At 39.9% G+C, this 16,037-nt stretch overlaps 1 protein-coding gene across 3 annotated transcripts in view; it reads left to right on the top strand.

Annotated features, from left to right (window-relative positions):
- The window catches only part of LOC109052414 (folliculin-interacting protein 1-like), a 33,760-nt gene extending 17,729 nt beyond the window's left edge, over positions 1–16,031 (top strand). For all 3 annotated transcript variants that reach the window (XM_042711240.1, XM_042711238.1, XM_042711239.1), the window contains 10 exons: positions 1,341–1,476; positions 3,972–4,173; positions 4,270–4,355; positions 8,950–9,096; positions 9,192–9,361; positions 10,341–11,664; positions 12,216–12,381; positions 13,399–13,593; positions 15,068–15,183; positions 15,279–16,031. In XM_042711240.1, the coding sequence (XP_042567174.1) occupies positions 1,341–1,476; positions 3,972–4,173; positions 4,270–4,355; positions 8,950–9,096; positions 9,192–9,361; positions 10,341–11,664; positions 12,216–12,381; positions 13,399–13,593; positions 15,068–15,183; positions 15,279–15,357 (2,621 nt within the window). In that variant the 3' untranslated portion in view covers positions 15,358–16,031. The remainder of the gene's footprint in view (positions 1–1,340; positions 1,477–3,971; positions 4,174–4,269; positions 4,356–8,949; positions 9,097–9,191; positions 9,362–10,340; positions 11,665–12,215; positions 12,382–13,398; positions 13,594–15,067; positions 15,184–15,278) is intronic.
- The last annotated feature ends 6 nt before the right edge of the window (positions 16,032–16,037 follow it).

Raw genomic sequence — 16,037 nt, 5'->3', positions numbered from 1 at the left:
TTTTCTTATCGAACGCGATCACAGGTTTAAAACTATGAAAGGATTGGCACCTGATTAAGAAATCCACCCTAGAAATACCTTTAAATTATTCTGTGATTACAAACAACTTCATATGTAGCCGTCATTATAAATGATACTTAAGGCAGGACATCCTGAAGCTCACAGAAGAGGAATATCTGCCCTGTGCCACTGAGATGTGCAGCTTTCTGAAAACGCAGCAGACCTGGAAAAGCTTGTGCAATGGAAAGTGCCTGATGAGCTGGGCAGCATAGCTGGGATCTCTCGTTCTGGCTAATGCAGCATCACACGCACAGACGTTTATATTTAGCGGTTCCCAAAGCTGCCCACCTGCACTAGTAAATGAGGAGGCTAATTCAGGGTCGACACACATGTTTCATCTCCATTGAGCTCTTTAAGCGTGTCACCTCGTTCTGAACATCACTCTCTTGCGGCCTCTCCGGTGACCCTGAAAACCTGAATGCTATCAGTGCTTCATCAGTGCTCAGTTCACAGGTGATGGGGTGCTTCTTAAAGCAAAAGTTCACCCAAAAATAAAAACTTTCTGAAAGGTCATCACCCTCAGGCCATCCAAGATCAGGATGAGTTTGTTTCTTCATCAGGTTTGTAGAAATGTAGCATTGCATCAGTGTCTCAGCAATGGATGCTCTGCAGTGAATGGGTGCCGTCAGAATGAGAGTCCAAACAGCTGATAAAAACATCACAATAATCCACACCACTCCAGTACATCAGTTAATATCTTGAGAATACAAAAGCTGCGTGTTTGTAAGAAACAAACCATTAAGACATTTTGACTTTAAACCATTGTTTTCCTGCAGAAATACGAGTCCATATTCCATAATATCGATTCCGCTAATGAAAAAGTCGTCTTGTCTGAATCAGGAGAGAAATCTGCACAGATCAAGCTCCGCTTACAAGTCAAAATAGTCAAAAACAATTCTATATAAATTTGTGGGTGGATTTTGATGTGAAAGGACAACAGTGGATGCACTTTTTCACTAGAGGAAGCATTCTGATTATGACGGCACCCATTCACTTCATTGGTGAGCGAGTGTTGCAATGCAAAATTTCTCCAAATCTGATGAAGTAACAAACCAGCACATTTCCATTTTTGGGTGTACGGTTCTTTTGAAAGCTTCATTAGCAAAATAAATAAGTAAACAGCATTTAAGAGTTTAGAGGCTCAGAAATGATGCACTGAGTACCTTCTTCTGTTTGCACGTCATGCAAGACTACTTTTTTTTTGCCATGTGTGAGTGTTTTGCTCTTGCATGATGGACATGTGAACACACTGACTCACTGCTCCTCTCTTCTGTTGACAGCATCTTTAAGCAGCCTGTTGATCACCCCGTTTCCATCGCCGGGCTCGTCTCTCACCAGCAGCTGTGCTAGTAGCTACCAGCGGCGCTGGTTACGCAGCCAGACCACAAGCTTGGAGAACGGCGTCTTCCCTCGATGGTGCGATTGCAACACACTGGTGCACACACTGCACTTACAGTTAGGGGACCGAAAGTTTTAATAAAGATAGAGGAGAAATTCTACTTCACATTAACAATAATATGTCACAGTAGTTATATTTGCCTGAAATGAGGTTGTTACCACTGCAAAATATAAAATTATAAATATTTTATATATATATATATATACAGGTCCTTCTCAAAAAATTAGCATATTGTGAAAAAGTTCATTATTTTCCATAATGTAATGATAAAAATTAAACTTTCATATATTTTAGATTCATTGCTCACCAACTGAAATATTTCAGGTCTTTTTTAATACTGATGATTTTGGCATACAGCTCATGAAAACCCAAAATTCCTATCTCAAAAAATTAGCATATCATGAAAAGGTTCTCTAAACGAGCTATTAACCTAATCATCTGAATCAACTAATTAACTCTAACCACCTGCAAAAGATTCCTGAGGCTTTATTACTCAAAACCGCAATATGGGTAAGACTGCCGACCTGACTGCTGTCCAGAAGGCCATCATTGACACCCTCAAGCGAGAGGGTAAGACACAGAAAGAAATTTCTGAACGAATAGGCTGTTCCCAGAGTGCTGTATCAAGGCACCTCAGTGGGAAGTCTGTGGGAAGGAAAAAGTGTGGCAAAAAACGCTGCACAATGAGAAGAGGTGACCGGACCCTGAGGAAGATTGTGGAGAAGGACCGATTCCAGACCTTGGGGGACCTGCGGAAGCAGTGGACTGAGTCTGGAGTAGAAACATCCAGAGCCACCGTATGTGCTTTTGAACCAGAAACAGCGGCAGAAGCGCCTGACCTGGGCTACAGAGAAGCAGCACTGGACTGTTGCTCAGTGGTCCATAAGTAATTTTTTCGGATGAAAGCAAATTTTGCATGTCATTCGGAAATAAGGTGCCAGAGTCTGGAGGAAGACTGGGGAGAAGGAAATAAAATGCCTGAAGTCCAGTGTCAAGTACCCACAGTCAGTGATGGTCTGGGGTGCCATGTCAGCTGCTGGTGTTGGTCCACTGTGTTTTACAACATCAATACAGCTAGCTATCAGGAGATTTTGGAGCACTTCATGCTTCCATCTGCTGAAAAGCTATATGGAGATGAAGATTTCGTTTTTCAGCACGACCTGCACCTGTCACAGTGCCAAAACCACTGGTAAATGTTTACTGACCATGGTATTACTGTGCTCAATTGGCCTGCCAACTCTCCTGACCTGAACCCCATATAGACTCTGTGGGATATGTGAAGAGAATAGAACACAACACTCTGGATAGCTTAAGGCCGCTATCGAAGCATCCTGGGCCTCCATAACACCTCAGCTTGCCACAGGCTGATTTCCATGCCACGCCGCATTGAAGCAGTCATTTCTGCAAAAGGATTCCCGACCAAGTAAGTGCATAACTGAACTAATTATTTGAAGGTTGACTTTTTTGTATTAAAAACACTTTTCTTTTATTGGTCGGATGAAATATGCTAATTTTTTGCGATAGTTCTGGGTTTTCACTGTATGCCAAAATCATCAGTATTAAAACAACAATAAAAGATGAAATATTTCAGTTGGTGTGCAATGAATCTACAAAGTTTAATTTTTTATCATTACATTATGGAAAATAATGAACTCACAATATGCAATTTTTTGAGAAGGACCTGTATGTGTGTGTGTGTGTGTGTGTGTGTGTGTGTATATATATATGTATGTGTATATATAAACAGTAGGACAAAGATAGTAATTCTTAAATTTCTAACATAAATAAAAAAATAATAAATAATATAAAAAAAAAAAAAAATAAAACTGCGTAGTTCTCACTGTATAAATGAAATATGAAATATTAAAATATAACAAAATAAACAGTAATCACCAAGTATTAATTACCATTAATGACACACACACTGATACACAAATCTAATATCCTGATACACTTCCAGTTGTCTCTGTGATGAGCTTTTTGACATTTTTGTGTTTTTTTTTTGCCATTTAAGTGTGATCACCAGCAAAAAATTATCATTTCAAAAAGATTTCAGTATCTGGATCTTGTGTTAGCGGATTTCCTATCAGTCTGAGAGTTTAAACATTCAGGCGATTTCAGACTATTTGAATGCAATGAGACATGAAAGAGCATTCAAAGGGTTTGACATCGCTTGAATGTTTAAACCGGTATGGGTTAAAACTGCATAAATGTATGCTTTCATGTCTAGTGAGCGTAACCGTGATAGAGACCAGAATTTCATGACACATTTGTACTGTTTTACTGTTCCCACCAGTATATCACCCACTTCTAATCACAGCAGGTTTAGCTTTCATCATAACGCATGTAAGCGTGAGAGAGAAATTCAGAAATGACAAGCAGTAGTGCGGACTCATTAGTGCTGTTAAACTTCAGTGTGGGACTCTTTTCACTTGCAACCACGCAGCAGCACCCCGGCATTGGGCTTTGTTTACATTTCCATGTCTAATCCAGTGGTGTGTTTGTGTTCCAGGTCTGTGGAGGAGAGCTTCAACATGTCCGATGAGAACGGCGGGCCGAGTCTGGGTGTTGCCAGGAAGAAGAAGATCGCTATCGGTGTCATCTTTCTGCTCTCCCCCAACGAGGAAGAAAACGCCAAGTTCCAGGACTTTTTCTTCTCTCACTTTCCGCTCTTTGAGAGTCACATGAACAAACTCAAAAGTGCCATTGAGCAGGTTAGACATGATTTGCGTCTTTGTGGTTTGCCGTCGTCTTGCGCCATCTGTTGCGTCTCTCTTACGGTGTGTGTTTGTGGCTCTCTGTTTGTTTGGGCTATGATACTGAGCCGCAGGTCAGCTGATGCCAGCCAGAGAGCTTTGGCTTACAGTCGCATGGTGGACGGCCTCAATGAGTTTAGGTGAGTTTGTGGTGACATGTCTGGACGCTGCTCGCCAGGTGTTTTGTTATTTGCATCCACCAAAAGACCTGCCAAGGTTTACTGGACACTTAATCCACTAATCCACTCATGTGACATGAGACAAAAACACTGATCTGAGAGCGGTTTCACATGCAATAACCTTGTGTTCAAGCAGTTTCTTAGTGCTATAGTGTTTGCTGGAGGCGTTGCTGGAAGTTTTCTTCTGCTGCACTGAGCACGATGACCTTTGACACGATTCACACGATAACTTGTGTATCATGTTCAGGGCAACAAGAAGCGTAATGCTTAAAGTCTTAAGTCGCTGGGGTATATTTGTAGCAATAGCCAAAAATACATTGTATGAGTCAAAATTATCGATTTTTCTTTTATGCCAAAAATCATTAGGATATTAAGTAAAGATCATGTTCCATGAAGATATTTTATAAATTTTTTACCATAAATCTATCAAAACTTAATTTTTGATTAGTAATATGCATTGCTAAGAACTTCATTTGGACAACTTTAAAGGTGATTTTCTCAGTATTTCGATTTTTTTGCACCCTCAGATTCGAGATTTTCAAATAATTATATCTCGGCCAAATATTGTCCTATCCTAACAAAACATAAATCAATTGGGATCTTATTTATTTAGCTTTCAGGTGATGTATTAATCTAAATTTTGAAAAATTGACACTTAAGACTGGTTTTGTGCTCCAGGATCACAAATATACATGCCAATCATATTAGAGGTGTCACATTTTAAATAGGAAGCATTGATTTCATGCTTCCTGTTGTCTAGCCTTGTTCAGACTGTCAGTCCAAATCTGATTTTTATGCATATCACATTGAAATCCAATCTAAATATGCCTACATTAAAAATCACCAACAATAACAGCAATACAGTTTGCAATACTTAAAACATTACAACAAAGCCTTGTTTCTTTTAAGACATTCAGCATGTTTTCTACAAACAGTGTCTGATGTGTTTATATTTTACATGGCATCAGAAAGTGACATGGTCTGAAAAGAAAAGGTAAATCCGATCTGAGTGGTCAGACTGAAACAGATTTCCAGAAATGCGATTTTAATAGGATTTCAAAACTATTTAAGAATGTAGCTTGAAACGGATTTGTAAAAAACTGTATTTGTGATTTTTAATTTTTTTGAAATATGGCTTAATATGATGGGATTCCAATCGGATATGCACAAAAAGCAAACAGTCTGAACAAGGCTATATTGATGCCAACTATATTTGTAGGTTGATTCTTCTGAGAGTAAAACGCCATCCGAATATTGATCTGTTAGTTTGACCGAACTGTTCAAAAACTGTCGAAATGAAGCATATTAAAGTTCATAAGTGCAGGGCTGCTTTGTTTACGGCGGTAACCAAGGAAACGCTTTAAGCGCCACCTGCTGGCAGAGAGTGAATCTGCATCTCGTTCAGCTCGTCTGCTGTTTCAGTTTCATGCAGATATTTTTTATGTATTGTTTCACAAAACTGAAGTCCAATCATTCTGTTTTTGCTTCATATTTCTAAATTATACAGTCTAATTTAGATTAAAAACTGCTCATGGTGCATGCATGTAGCATCTTTGTTTGGATCATGATTAAAATGCAGTGGTTGCCTCTAATTTAAATGGAAAGAGCACAGACAAAGCCTTATTTTGTTTATATGAAGAGATTTATTTTATTTGTGTTATTTATTTGATTTGGGGCTTGTTTTAAAATTTCAATTTAGTTTTGTTATTTACATTGTATTTAACTTTTGTTATGAAGCAGACACTTTTATCTAACTTGCAGATGAGGACAAAAGAAGCAATCAAAACCAACAAAGGAGCAATAATATACAAGTGCTATTAGTATATTATTAAAGAGTTATATTTCAATTTCACAAATAAGTGTGCAGCATTTTGTCCAAGCAATAATAATAAAGACACATTTAATTTATAATTTGTCTCATTTCATGAAAATAAAAGTGAATCGAATTGTGAAATCAAAATCGTAAATTGAATCGAATCGTGACTTGAGTGAATCGTTTCATACCTGTTAACTAATAAATAAATGGAAATGGAAATACACATCTAGTTGTTTTATCTACATTTTAAATTAATTATTTTTAGCGTAAGTTTTGAACTGACCGTTAATTTGTTAGTGTTAAGTAATAATGCTTATAAACAGGAACCAAGCAGAAGGCCGTGTGAGCTTGTGCTTCAGTCTTGGTCTGTGTAAAATAAGCTCGGTCCGTGTCAGTGCGATCAATTATACACCCTCTCATACTTCCAAGTCATATGCTTGTTGGTCCGCAGCCAGAGCAACCTGACCCCAGTGCCAAAGAAACCTTATCTGCCTCACACACTGTCAGGACAGACCAGAATAGTCAATAATGTGCAAGTGAACAGACAAACAAATATTTCAGATTTCCCACCTACAGAGGGATAATTATACACCTTGGCATTCATCCTCAGGGTTGTGAAGCAGTGGCTGAGCCAGAGGGGTATCCAGGGTGGCACTGGACACCCCTGACATCTGACTGGCCACCCCAAAATTTAATATGCTACAATTTCATTTTCTTTGTGTAATCGTACTGAAAGAAGCATTTATTTTAGCCTCAAACTCAAGGACGCGATGCATCTGGTGCATCAGACAACCCGCTGACAGACAAGACAGAGCAGGTTACTTCTGATGATAGGAAATAAACTCTCAGCATTCAAATTCTGTTTAATTAAGAATTTCAAATAGAGTTTTGGAGCTCTTTAGTGGCGTGACGGTTCACATGCGCTCCCGCTTTGCCTCAGATCAAACGAAGCAGGAGTACATTCTAATTAACGTGAAATAAACATGAATGAACATCCGAGGGCGTTTAAAGAAACACTACAGCTTACTGAATGCATAGTGTCTCGTAATCACTCATTGAGTGTTTCAACCACAGTAAGAAAGCAGCTTGAACACTGTCACATAACCTCAGAAATTCAGTGTCCATAAATTTGTGAGAAAAATGTACACTAAAGAGGAGAATTTTGCAAAAATTACATTTATTATATTTTACTTTTTTATTATAATTAATACAAATGTATAGATATAATGCTATTACAAAAATGGTCTAATATGAACTTGTATACAAATCAATTGTTACTTTTAACCTTAACAATAGGGCTCCCTGGATAGTTTTTGAGAAGAAAATAACGTACTTATTTGCAAACTTGTTAACTATTCCTGAATAATTCCTGAACTAAATAGCTGGCAGCCCTGTTTGAAGTAAGTTGAAGTTTTAGGTTTCCTGAATTCACTGTATTAATGTTAAAAGTTATTGTTAGTGTTAGATGTTTTTGCACCAACCGCTGGTTTATCAGATGATAAAAATAAGAGAAATAAGGTCCAAAAGACTAACATTTGAAGTTATGGTTGGATACATAATGTGGGGTAAATGTAAAGTAGTCCGCAATCGTAGGATTTTTTCAATGCTTTTTTTATGGTCTATAGACCCCCTCAATTATCCTTGGCTGCCCAATGTATAAAACTCTAGCTCCGTCACTGTTGTGAATCAGAGATCTGAAAAGATGAAGCTGTACATCAGTGTGTGGTGTTGTTATTGTGAAAATCAGTTGATCAGCAATCAGCTGTTCACATTTTAGTCAGGACAGGGAGATCAAATTTAATCTAGATGTGAAATACAGTAGGGCATTACTTAATCTATATTTAATGTAGTGCTCTTTTACATTCATTTAATGTAGATGCACCAATATAACAATACATAACTTTTTGAATAGTGACACAAACGAATCCTATTTTTTTCCGCTTTGTTTAGTTCAGTTAAATCTTCTAGCGTACCAGTGACATTTATTAACTTGTTAATATATAGTGAGGCTTTATATCACTTGAAGTTGTTAGATTGTGAATTTCTCTAATACCGTATTGCTAAGATAATCACTCAGACCTGATTTGAAGTGACAGACATTTAGCGTGTGTCATGCTCTGTCAGTCCTCAGGTTTAGGTTCATGAAAGAAGACCTCAGAGCTTCATAACTCTTACCTAATCCAGTGCTAAAACCGTTCTGCCTGTCTGTTCGCTGCTGTTGCATGAGGCTTTTTATAGGTCACTACACACTAACTTCAGTACTGGGAAGTGTAGTACGGCTTGGGAAGGGAGTACATTGTCGTTTTCTTCCAAGTGTCAGATTGTTTGCAACACACTTGGAAGTTTGTGCAAACATCTGCATCTTTCCCAGTCCCTAATCAGCACGAGTATTGCTTGTAACGGTAAACAACATGTGGGAGATCTTTTTACTGTGCTGCTCCTCTGATGACTTCCTTAGCATCCCGAGATTCACTTTGCATGTAATAAAGTGGAGAAATGCACTCGTTTTGCAGGAGCAGTCCAACTCGTGACTCTGCAGTCTTTCCTGATCATTTCAAGTGGCATCTGGGTGTTAATCTCTGGACCGTGGCCCATACTCCCGGGCTGCGTGACATTTGGAGAAGTTAAATATGCTGCAAAGGTCTTTCCCGGCTGGGGCAGCCCTGTGCAACTGAAGCGCTCTTTGTTTCAGCTGTTGACAAAAGCTCTTCTGTCTTTATGTGTGTGGACGCATTATAGGACGACCATCTGCAACCTGTACATCATGCCACGTGTGTCTGAGCCCGTCTGGCTCACCATGATGTCCGGTCCGCCTGAAAAGAACCAGCTTTGTGGCCAGTTCATGAGGGAGCTGGCCCTGCTCATGGAGCAAGCCTCCAAGAACCAGTTGAGTAACGTCACACATACTCCTCAAGCCACTGAGTGCACTTGATAAGTGTGAATGTAACTATGTTTTTACTTGCTTTATCTCGTTCCTTTAGATTCCTCCCAGCGCTTCTCACTGCGGTTCTCACAAACCATCTCGCCTGGGTTCCCACGGTCATGCCCAACGGTCAGCCACCCTTAAAGATATTCCTGGAGAAGCACTTCTCACCAAGTGTGGACATGCTGGCGAAAACGCATCCCTACAACCCACTCTGGGCACAGCTTGGTAAATGAAGCATGCAAGAGTGCAAAAATGTGTGCATGTCACCACCTAGTGGAGTGTTGATGGAAATGTCTTGTCACAGTGAGCTTTAGAGCAGGGTTTCCCAACGCTGTTTCTGGAGGGACCCTTACACTACACATTTTGGATATTTCTCTTATCTGACCCATGCATTTCAGGACTTTGAGTCTCTACTAATGAGAGGATAAGCAGGTGTGTTTGTCTGAGAAGTGTGTAGTGTTTGGGTGCCTCCAGGAACAGGGTTGGGAAACACTGCATTTGAACAGGAGCTGCAGTCCTGAAGAGTTTAGCTTTAGCCTGGATCAAACACACTTGAACCTGCTAATATCAACAACATGAAGTGCATTAAACATTACATTACAATGGGGTTTCCCAAACTGGGCTTAATGTAAGGACTGCAGTTTGAACTCTATAAGAGAAAAAATAAAAAATAGAGACAATCAGTAAATTCTGAATATTTTACGAATTATATGTAATCCATTTAAAAAGTAACTGTAATCTGATTGAGCATTTTAAATGTAATGTAATCCAGTTAGGAGTATTCAGTTTTTTAGAATCTGATTACATAATCCAGATTACATGTGATTAGGGGCATGCATAATTTTACTGCTTTATTTTTTCCATTTGCTCTGCTTGAGCTTGAATGCTTTTGTTCTTCATAAATATATATTTTTTAAAAAGGTGTTTACACACCTAGAAATGTTACATATCGTTGTTGTAGAGCATTGTTGTGTATAATGCCTAATCATAAGCTTGTTCAGAAACAAATACAAAAATACAATCAAAAAAAAAAATCCCCATCCCTAAAACTAAATTAAAAAAAACAAGATAAAGATATTTCAAATACATTCTTTTTGAAAAATGCCCATCCCTATATGTAATTTAATTACTACCTAGAACAGCTTATTTGTTTCCTGGCAATATGCGTGAATTGTTTTGGTTAATGATGTCGTGATCGCTGCAGGTGACCTGTACGGGGCAATCGGCTCACCTGTGCGTCTGTCCCGTACGGTGGTGGTGGGCCAACGACAGGAGCTGGTGCAGCGTCTTCTCTATGTGCTGACCTACTTCATCCGCTGCTCGGAGTTACTGGAAATGCACCTGCTGGAGAGCGCGGTGGACGAGGCCATCGTGATGCCCGGCTCGCTCATCACCACGTCGCTGCGCCCCGGAGAGGTGGAGGAGTCCGACTACGTGCTGGTCACTGTGCACAAGCCGAGCCAAGACTACCTGTCTCCGGGAGCCGAGGATGGGGATGGCTACCCCTCTGATGACAACAGCTTACGGAGCAGCACGTACATGGACACAGAGGCCCAGGACGAGTGCCCGTATCCCGCTAAACCAGACGCAGACATCGTCAGAGATGCGCCCGTTTGCAGAGAGGCGGGGAGTCCACGGCTCGAGACTCGACTGGAAACCGTGGTCAAAGTCGGCTCCAACTCGCCGTGCGAGAGAAGAGCCTCGCTCGAGGTTCAAGGGGACGTGCGGCCCGAGGTGGAGTCTGGTGGCGTGCCCATCAGGATCTTCCATCCATCAGATATCCTGCTAGAGAAGAAGCCCCCTGACAAGAGCTTTGATAACGCCGGGAACGAACCCTCCGCTAAAGTCACATTCCTCATCGGAGACTCGATGTCTCCTGAATCTGACATGGAGAGTCGACAGCAGACGCTGGAGCAGGAGATCAAGAAACACAAGAAGCTTCTCAAAGACAACCAGCAGAAGCAGTGTAACGTTGAGGCTAAACTTCAAGTGGACCAAAACAAGACCAACGACAGCAAAACAGTCTCGTCTGCATCGTCCTTCACTAGAAAGACGTCTCAGTGGTGTCCAAGGACACAAGGGGACTGTGTGGACATGTTTGACGAGTATTTCAATGATGACAATCCCGTGGAGACGAGGACTATTGATGATGTCAACCACACAGGGATGAAAGGCGTAGGAAAAGATGCCCCAAACTTGCAAGGCTGCCAAGTTAGGGTGCACGGACAGACCTGCGAGCGGCTGGACAAAGACGGGTCTAAGTGCGACGCAGGAGACGGTTCTGCCGAGCAGGACAAGGGGATCGAGATGTCGCTGAGTGTCCCTTCACAAGACATCGTTGGGGAGAAAAAGAAAGCAGTCCCGCTGAACGACTGGGAGATCCCACGCAACGAGAGCTCGGACAGCGCGCTGGGGGACAGCGAGAGCGAGGACGCCGGACAGGAGCTGCCCAGGCAAGATCCCGATGGGCCGTTTTACAGTGACGATCAGGCCGACTGGCAGGATGAGCTTGAGGTGCCGTTACCCGGGTAAGAGCAGAGATATTTCCATTTTGCTGTCAGGAGTGAGTCAGAGAGTCTCTGCTGAACTTCACAGACTTCAGTGAACAAGTGCAATAGAATAGGGGAGCGATAATTTTGACAAAAATAGCCTATACATTTGCTAAAATATTTGTAGTTGGACAATTGATGTGCCTTAAGTAGAATTTTAAACTTACAAGTAAGTGTTTTTTAAGATATTAGTAACTGTAAAGTGACAGTTGTAATAGGGTAATCAAAGTATAATGCAATTAGTCTGTGCTTTTGTTTATATTTATTTTCATATTTAGTTTACTGAATTCACCTCTGCTTTAAAAGGCATGATTTTTGTTTTTATATTGTAATGTTAGTATGTTTGTTTTCATAGCCATTAATATAAACATTGTTTCATTAGACAACATTGGCCAGGATGTAAAAAAAAAATATATATATATATTGCAATTCAGCCAAAAAATACAGAGATGTGATTTTTCGGCCACATCACCCAGCCCTAGTCTGTGTATTAAAAATGTTGATAATGAACAAGGTTATCTGTTTGCTAGGGAGAAGCTGGTGGAGAACTACTCTAAACCGAGCATTGCCAACTTTGGGAGGTCGCTGTTCGGAGGATACTGTCCCACGTACGTCCCAGACTTTGTTCTGCACGGAGCCCCCAATGATGAGAAACTGAGGCAGAACCTGGTGTCGGATCTGGCCCATGCTGTGCAGGTAAACACCAGCTCCAGAAGGTCATCAGTGAGCACCTGCCCAACACTTGAAGAGTCAAATCACTGTTGCTGATAGTTATGGTTACATAAGATTAGGGCTGCAACAACTAATCGATAATCATCTATAAAGACAATTATTGGCAAGAAATTTGATTATCAACTAATCATATCTGTGCCAGGGATTTTTTTGTTTACACAAACTGAAACTAAAATTAAAACCATTAAAAAAATAAAAAAATTACTTGAAATAAAACAAAATGTTTTATTTCAGCTAGTGGCCAAGACATCATTTCTCATTTTTAATTTTATCTTGCTACACTTAATAACTAAAATTAAAATTGAAATAAAATTACTAAACTTTAATTAAAATTAAAATGAAACTTTAAAATATAAAAGTAAAAAACAAAATTAAAAAAAAACTAAAAACCAAAAATAAAAAATAAAAAAAAATAACTGCACTACTCTACTTAACATTTACTCTTTACTTTCTTTATAATTATTTTATAATGATTAATTTAAAATTTAACTTGTACTTTATGTATGGTATGCAGTCAGTTGGTTTGGGGTTTACAGTGTAATGTTTATATTTTAACCCTATTTTGCAAATTGTACTGCATAGCCTACATAGATAAGTTTATTGTATTTGGTTTCACAATTGCACATTATTTAGGAGACAGCATTGGACAGGATGGGAACGACAATTTGTAAATAATAGATTAACATTCATTTGTTTTTTAGTAAATCTTTTTTCCATTCAAATAAATTGGTTAATGAATAAATAATCAATAGAGTAATCAGCTATCAATATAATTATTAGTTACAGCCTTGCTTACGATCTCCAAACACAAACTACAAATAAACCAACCCATATTTAGAGACAAAAAAGACACAACACACTCTCAAAAAAAAAACAGTAAAACACACCCCCCAACGCACCCGAGCGTCACTGAGAGTCCTAAATGAGCAAACGTGAAAAGCTTCATTGTAATTTGAAACGAGCTGTCTTGTTGTTATGCAGCATCCTGTGCTGGATGAACCCATCGCGGAGGCCGTCTGCATTATCGCAGACACCGATAAGTGGAGCGTGCAGGTGGCCAGCAGCCAGAGACGACCCTCAGATAAGCTGGGCCAAGAGGTGCTCGTGTCCAACCTCGTGTCCAACCTGCTCCAGTCCACCTACCAGCTCTACCGACTCAACCTGTCGCCAAACTTCGTGAGTGCAACTTTCTCACGCTGCTTCTGCTTTATTTGATTACTCATCAGCACGTCTGTAGAGAAACATTAACACATTACACAAGGACAGTGAAACTGACAATCATGAACCAATTATGTGTATGTGATTCACGATTCTAATGATGTTAACTGTGATGAACATAAGAATCTGCTCCTCGTCAGTCTGTAGTGCTCTCACTATTGATTATTATTGACTAAGTAAGCAATTATTTTGACGATTAATCAAGTAATTAGATTAGGGATGCACGATATTATCAGAATGTTATCGGAATTGGCCGATGAAGGCTTAAAATGTAAACATTGGTAGGGGTGCACGACAAATATCGGCCGATAATTAATGTGCATCTCGTCAGTAAAGACGCTGATAATGAACATGGATTTGCGCAGCTTGTCAGTTAACAACGGCTCTGTGTAGTAACAGCTGCTCTGTGTGAAATCACACACCTGATGGAATTTACCTCTGATTAGAGAACCGGCTTTACTGACGAGATGCGCATTATTTATCGGCTGATATTTATCGTGCACCCGTACACATTGGCATTGGCTTGATATGAAAAATTATGCCGATATGCCTTGCTGATAAGGCGAATAATCAGGGTGTGTTAGCGATAAGATCACGTCAGCAGTGTTGATTCTTGAAGTGAACTTTTGCCTGAATGCTGATCAGATTCACTTTTTTGGATTGCTGCATTTAAGCCTCCCCCGGGTCCTAACACCTGTCTGGTGTTACAAAGTTCTTTTGCAAAGTTCTTTTTATTTTTTTTGCAAAAAAGAACACTTAATATTTAAATCTCTTATTGCTTTTTGTTTAAAAATAATTACATAAAATTGAAAAGTAATACAATTAGAATACAAAGATTTTTGGTTATCACTTCCAAAAAAAATAAATAAAAATTGCTATGATTGATTTTTTTTAATAGATATTTTCAAAGCTTTCAGTGTACTCTTACTAATAAAGAGTTTTTTTTGTTTTGTTTTGTTTATTTAGTTTGCTTAAAACTAACCTAGAGTAAAAATAATGTTTATTGTTGCTGCACAGGAGAAACTTGATGTTGTTTCCAAACAAAAGGAAAAATATCAGCATCGTCTATCAGCTGATATGAGTTGAAAAATATCAGCATATTGGATATAGACTAAAATCTAATATTGTGCATCCCTAAATGAGATATTATTCGTAACTGATAATTGGATCAAAAAAGTATCAAAAGTAAGTAATCCTTTGGTTTTGTTGAACAAAACTTCATCCATGTATCTTTGATACAATGCTACAGCAACTCATTTTAAACACAGGGGCAGCAAAACATGCAGGGCTTTAGACTTTGATTTTGAAGCAGGCAGGTTGTAGCTAAACTCTGCAGGAGCAAGACTGGAGACAGCGCTGTATGTTGGCATGAAGGCTGTACTGTGTGTGTGTGTGTGTGTGACATGAGCTGTTCTCTCGCTCTTGTTTTCAGTGTATAATGCATCTGGAGGACCGGCTGCAGGAACTCTACTTCAAGAGCAAAATGCTGGCAGAGTACTTGAAAGGACAGACCATCTCTTTTTTTAATTATTACGGCATGGTTCTAGGGTAAGAGTTCAAGTGTCTTTCAGCCAGTTGTGATTTTTTAAAAAGAAAATTTTATCCAGTGAATGCCAACAATCTGATCTCCTTTATCCCCACAGGATCGAGTCTAACGACCTGCCCCTGCTAGCGGCCATAGCGAGCACACACTCGCCGTACGTGGCCCAGATTCTCCTGTAGGCCACATGGAGAGCACGAGAGACTCCATTCCCCCGCCGGCAGATGGGTTGGGTCCTCCAGGTTCGGTACGCCTGGACGGGGCCCCTCGAAGCCCCCTGAGACTCCCAGAGCAGGGAGGCCGTTGAGTTGGTGTTCATTGGGAACAGTCTCAGAGTGAGCAGACTGCAGGACAGACGCTCTGCCACTAGATGGCGGCCGAGCTGCAGTGGTCGAAACCCAGAGGTTCCCGAGAAGTGACCTGGGAATATCACTTTTCACCAATGGACACATGGAGTATATATATTTTTTTAATTCCATAAACCGCATTTTGTTTTATTTCTTGTTCCTTTACACACTTCTAAGAATGTAGAAGCCAAAGAAGATATCCAAGCAGCCCTTGCGTACATCAAGAACAAATACTGAACCGGTTCATGGCAACTTCTTCAGATCAGTGTAGGAAGCAAAGACTTGGTTCTAAAATCAGTTTTATGATTTTAAATGAATATATCATGGACTGTTCTTAATCGATTGTGGCAGTGAGTGATCACGTAATATTCCTTTCTGTGTGTTTACAAGCAAACTTACCCTGTTGTGTCCAGTTTGAAATGAGCTCTACCTCAAACCATCAGTATCTCTCTCACACTCACACACACACACACACACACACACACACACACACACACCTAACATGCTAAATTAAA

The sequence above is a fragment of the Cyprinus carpio genome, chromosome A21 (assembly GCF_018340385.1).
Source record: "Cyprinus carpio isolate SPL01 chromosome A21, ASM1834038v1, whole genome shotgun sequence".
NCBI lineage: Eukaryota > Metazoa > Chordata > Actinopteri > Cypriniformes > Cyprinidae > Cyprinus > Cyprinus carpio.
Note: the sequence above shows the minus strand (reverse complement) of the source record. Positions and strands in the feature narration are given on the sequence as shown.